This window comes from Lepidochelys kempii, chromosome 10 (assembly GCF_965140265.1).
Source record: "Lepidochelys kempii isolate rLepKem1 chromosome 10, rLepKem1.hap2, whole genome shotgun sequence".
Lineage (NCBI taxonomy): Eukaryota > Metazoa > Chordata > Testudines > Cheloniidae > Lepidochelys > Lepidochelys kempii.
This window is the reverse complement of record NC_133265.1, coordinates 65,693,644-65,699,643: the sequence shown is the minus strand read 5'-3', so window position 1 is coordinate 65,699,643 and position 6,000 is coordinate 65,693,644. Positions and strand designations below refer to the sequence as shown.

At 39.6% G+C, this 6,000-nt stretch overlaps 1 protein-coding gene across 1 annotated transcript in view; it reads left to right on the top strand.

The window, feature by feature from the left end:
- Positions 1 to 1,372: 1,372 nt before the first annotated feature.
- Positions 1,373 to 6,000, top strand: part of LOC140894967 (NAD(P) transhydrogenase, mitochondrial-like) — a 70,427-nt gene continuing 65,799 nt past the window's right edge. The window contains exons 1-2 of the mRNA XM_073303975.1: positions 1,373 to 1,472; positions 5,399 to 5,595. Of these exons, the coding sequence (XP_073160076.1) occupies positions 5,457 to 5,595 (139 nt within the window). The 5' untranslated portion in view covers positions 1,373 to 1,472; positions 5,399 to 5,456. The remainder of the gene's footprint in view (positions 1,473 to 5,398; positions 5,596 to 6,000) is intronic.

Genomic DNA, 6,000 nt, shown 5'->3' with positions numbered 1-6,000 from the left:
GAAGCTGCCATTTGTGATACAGTTCCCAATCTAGGCCTCTTGTTAGACTCTAAGCTGTTCTGGATGCCCAAATAAGAGATGTGGCCAATACCCCATTAGAAATACTCATAAAAACAGCCAAGACATGAGCATTTTAATATACATCAAAATGCACAAGTACTACACAGGCAGATTAATCTTCACTTGCATTATTACATTTCAATACATTATTTGATACAACATGGAAAAGGAATGCATTACTTCATGACTGTTTTAGAAATGGACGTGTAAAGCACCCAGTTATTGCTTCTCTGTTCTTTAACAGAGCTGTATCATCACCATAACCACAAGAGAGACAAACTGCTTGTAGCAATTTAGGATGTTCTGACATTACCATTGGCTATCGGGAGAGCAGACTCTGTACATCTAGAAAGGGTCCCCTAACTGTGGAAAAGTGTGTCCTTTAGCATGTGACTGCTGTCATGCTCAGACTCTAATTAAACTTAAATTTACTGGTTTATTTCCATTGTGTACATCAGATCAGATTCCAAAAATGTGATTGTATAGTTTTATGCAGGATGTGGTTACACTTGTAGTAATGTATTATTCATTTGTTCTTGGCAAAGTTTGAGAAGAATCTTTGACCAAATGTTATAAAAGGGAAAAAAACTCTGAAGTTTTGGACCAAGATTTCCATTTCCACTATGAACCAGATCGGATTTTGCCATTTCTCTTCCATGAAGGGCTATGTTTCCATCTTCTGTAAAGGTCAATGCCTTCAAGAATTTTTTTTTTATATATTTTAGAATCATGCTGTCCATGCACAGGAAATAACCCTAATGCAGACATAATGTTGTCTAATGCAGCTGTTTCCCCATCATGTCAATATTCTGTTTTCTCCTGGTTGTTTAAAATATAGCCCCAGGCCCACTTCCACCCCCCTTACTGTAACCCCAGGTCTGATTGTGTCTTACAGTGTGACTCTCTGTTGAACAAAAGGAAAAGAGACGAGACAGACAAAGCGAAACAACAGCTACAAGCCAACATCATGGTGGCAGAGCAGAGAGCTCACAAAACAATGTCTTTATTTTCCCAAGGAGTTAGGTCCTGGAGCAGAGGGACCATTACATGTAAGTACTTGCGGCTACTGCCCCCCTACTGGACTCACAGGGACAATGCTATGGGGCTGGCTGTTAGGTTAGTTATTGCAGGTTGCAGTCTCCAACTGTTGCAGGGATGTTTGCAAATGTCAGGGCTATAGGCAGGCTGCCAGGAACCCCCTGTGTGTTTTACTGAGAGAGTCTTCATGTTGTCAGTGCCAAATTTAACATGCCTTCAGATCACATGGTGCCTATTTATAGACCACACAAATGTACTTGTGCCCACAGCCAGTGAGCTGCTGGCGTGAAGGTCGCTGACTGTTAACTTCCCTCCTGGCCTGTCCTTTGTATCTCATGGGGGGCAGAGCTCACTCCTAAGGACACCAATCTCAGGTTAGTCTTACCTTAGTCTTCCTCTTCTTTCTTCAACATGCCCCACTTGCCTTTCCAGGCTCGGTTATTATCCCTGTCAGTGTTAACACTGTCAACTTTTTTTCATGGTCGTGGGGGGAAGGTCTCACTCCTGCTGCTGCCCTTCTTCAAAGGCCAGGACTGCTGTGTCAGTGCGAATGAGATTTTAAATGTCTCCTTCAAACACACAGCAAAATCCTTCAGCCCAAGAGCAGGGTGTGTCTGTCTGTCTTTAAAACTTCTCCCTAAATGAAGGAATGTCCTTCCCAGTGAGTGAGATGTGGCAAGTCTGCCCTACCTCTCAAAATCAGGGGTCACAGTACAATCTACTAGGGCATGAATATAAGGTTTCTACACACCGGGCCTGTGTCTGATCCAAGTTATGCTGGTGCAAATCAGCAGAACCATCACTGAAATGAGTGGTGCAAACCTGGAGTAAAGGAAATCACAATCAGGCCTTGTAAACTAATCCGAGATAGGCTTACAAATCTCCCGCAGATATTAAGGCGGCAACAGAAGAGTTGTGGGAGACCTTTCGGGAGGTTTTCCTGTAATATCCAGGAACTGGATGTTAATACCCAGGAACTGCAGATTTCAGCATTAGGCTGAAAAAGTAAACATAAAATAGGTAACTAACTCTGCCGCATCAAGCAGCTTGGTGTTAAACAGATAAAATTTGGAAAAGCTTTGCCCAAACTTCCAGAAGAATCAGGCTGTATTTCCTTCAGCCATATGAATCAGTGTTGTCTGGTTATCATGCTACTGTAGGGGAGGGTAAATTCCAAATCTATAGTTGAATTTGGCTGAACATTAATATTTTTCTTTTTGTCATGTAGAGCTGCGTGTAGGTAATATGTGGGTACCAAATGTGGTGCGTGCCAAATCTGAGTTTTTTGCAGATTCTCACTAGATCAGTAGTTCCTTATCCCTACAGGAGTGAAGCATGAAGAGGCCTGTCAGTGCAGGATTTGTCCCTTAGCTATAAGTAGTTGAATTTTTTTTTGTGGTGTTGTTTGTTGTTATTATTATTATTTTATTAACAATAATTATTTGTATCTGGAAAAGGAGAAATAGGTCTTTGTTCTGATTGTCTGAGGAAGTTTATTTCCAGGATAAATAAGTAGGAAATAGAAATTCTGTTAGTTTGGTAGATGGATTTAGTCAGAGATTCAACATGGGTCAAGAGGTCTGATGTAAAGGGATGGGAGCCAGGAAACCCAGTTTTCTAATCCATGCTTTAGTACTGTCTCTCTTTGTGACCTTATCCAAGTATCTGAGCATCTCTGCCTCAGTGAGCCCACATGTAAAGTGGACATAATGCTTACTGCAGGAATGTTGTGAGAACTAACCAGTTAATGTTTTTCTTTATAGTGATTTGAAAATGTAGAGCTCTGTATAAGCCCTAAGCAGAAATGGGCCCAAGATATAAGATTGAGATGCCAATTTATATTGCTAGTGTGTTCAGCTCCAAGATTTTGGTCTGTAAATCTTGAAATAAGTAATGTATTATGCTGGTTTATGGAATCAGTGTTATAGCTGCTAATTGTAATGTATTTTTGCTTGTTTAGTGACCTCAGAAGAAGAATATTGTGAAAAATTAAGCTTTAATACATGATTTATGTATAATTTAACAAAAACCAAATTTTGGAACCATATATTTTGATGAACTAAATTTAGTCTATGACATGTATAGTCTATGGCTCTCCACACAGTTAAGCAACCTTGGCAAAATCCATTTGCCTAATGATATTTCACATTGCCTGGTGTGTGTGTATGAACAAATGGTTCATCATAATGCAGTTATCATTTAAGGAGTTGCTAAGTTTTTAACTCTGAATTTTCAGGGTGGTGGGTGTGGGTTATGTGGTTAATTAATCTTAACAATTTAAATAATTTTTTATGTAACTGCATACAGAATGTGTTAGTGGTATGAGAACTAGTAATTACTGTACAGTAATCACTTATTTCAGTATTTTTTTCATTACTGAAAGCTGCTGGCCTGCATTATGGACTAATGTCCTGTACAATTTAATTTAATTTAATTTCAGCCTGACTGAACTCTGTAAACCACTGGAGAAATAGAAGTGTATAATGGAAACACATCCATATCCCAATCTTAGCAGCATTAAAGATCAGTGCTGAAAGACACAGGGCCCTTCACTTCCCGCACCCGGTTGAAGTGGAATGAAAAAGGGCCTGAGGGGGAATGTTTCCCTAAAGCTATTGTCCAATAAGAAGAAAAGGGGACTGAAATTCTTTAGAACCTAGCGCTGTGCACTGGGATGCATTAACTAGATTGCTTGCTGGTTGAGAATGAATGATTACTCTGGAGCTGGAGTGAGGAAAGTAAAGCTTGGTGCATTTACTCACATGTCAATCTAGTGTAGATGTCTAAAGTAAAGCCACGATTCAGATAGGGAAGCTGTGATGGAATGGTGTTCTTCCCTTTTTTTTTCCCCATCCCCAGAGAATTCAGTGTTGCTAACTCTAGCAATTTTATCATAAGTTGCACAATATTTGTTCTTTTCCTTAAAGCCTCATTTCCAGGAGTCATGTAAATACATGAGTCTCCGCTTTTATTTAAAAAGAGGTTCTAACCCTCATAGCTGCAGAGAAAAACTTTAAAATGTGACATGCATTGACCCCCAAACCAGTAGGCAAATAAAAAGAACCCAAAATGTATTATTGTGGCAGGGGGAAATCTTGTGTGTGCGTGTTTTGTTTGTGGTTGGTTTTTTTTTTTTAGGTAAATCTCATGATTTTTGGGGCTGACTCATGATTTTTGATTGCTTAGGGTTGGCCAGCAATGCTCTCTCATACCATCAATGAAGGAAAGCATCCTCCCCCTAATCTCTCATCCAGAGACCTGGGGTCAGGTTCAAGGGTGAGACTAGGATGTAGCATTTGGGACAGAGAATATTGAATGTTACGTTGTGGTGATTAGGAATTCTGGGATTGCAGGTATGTGCTTTGAGTTTCTAGCAACATACCACCAACTGCACTTCCCATTTTGAACCTGACTCACTCTCCCTCTCTAAGTCTGCCCAGCACTGAATTCTAATGACTCCTACAAATCTTACTATTTGCAATAACTGTGTACCTAGGGTTTGTTTTCCTGTCTGACAGCTACCAAATGAAGTAAAACAAAGCCAAGATATTTGCTTTTAAACTGATTAAAACGGCCAAGATAAAAATGTCAGTGTAAGGCTGATGAACCTGTGTGAGTGTAATATATGACGTGTACCATTTGCAGCCATGATGTCAGTAGACTGGTGTTTGGGGGTGGGGGAATGAGTTTAAAGGGACAGCAGTGATCTATGGACTGTGCAGAAAGGACCCTTTGCCAGTTATGTTCTAACTTCTATTATTGAGATTTTATGTCCATGTAGTGCTATGTGGTGTGAGTATGGAACTCCATTGTTTCACTTCACTATTATGTCTCTCAGAAATTCAATCAGTAAGCAGTCCTTCATGAAAAGCAGAAACTTCTTCATTATGAACAGGTTGTTCCTTTGCACATACCAGTCTGGTGGTGTAAGATTTTTTTTGAGTAGTCTGAGTAAACTCTGGCTGGAAATAAAGTAATTATGCTGGTCTGCGGAATTAAAAGTCAGGACAATCTAGTGCAAGCTTTTGCCCAATTTGTTTGTAATTTTGAATTTAGCTCAAGTCTGGCTGGTTCAGTGACCTGGCAGAATGCCTAGGCAAGTCATCAGCTTTCAATTCCACAGGCATCACCTGATGTAAAGACCTTTGGCTCAGTCATTCTACAGTAATATTAAAGGAATATTGCTGAGTTTTTTTTCTTCTTGCCCCTAACATAGAGTGACCTTTTAGACATAAAATTATACAGATTTGAGGTGGGTTAATCAAGCAACTTGGTTTCAATAAGACTTTTATATCTACAGGGCAACTGGACCAACATCAAGGGCACAGAGGAGTGTTCTGTCCCCTGGATTTGCTGGGATGGCTGGTCTAGTGCGATGCATCACCAGTTGCTCGGTGCCCTGGCTTCACAGTATAAATTCTAGAACACTGCAGCCAGCAACCGGACAACGTTCTCTTAGAACTTTCCAAATCTTATGGAATCAACAGGCAGCAAAAGGTACAATATGTATTTGATTTGACTGTATGTAGATGCTGTTGTCATAATGCTGTAGTTTTATTTTCAAATGGATCATATGTTGTGGAAGCTTATTTTCTGTTAGAGGTCATCTGGAGGTCAGTGTCAGGTATAACAAAAATCTCTACTCGCATTAAACTTTCAGAGTCAATGTCCACATACTCCACATGGTTAATTAGATAATTTAATTTCTTTGCGGTTTTTGTAAAAGCAATGATTTGCATTTGTAAAAATACACTATATTTCATTCACTCAGATGTTCAACTGGCCCTTAATTTGAAAAGCGGTTGTTCTATTTATTTTTTTATTAATAGAAATATACAGGGTCAATCTCTGAACTCAACTACATTGACATACACCAGAACGAAAGGGAGAAGAATATGATCT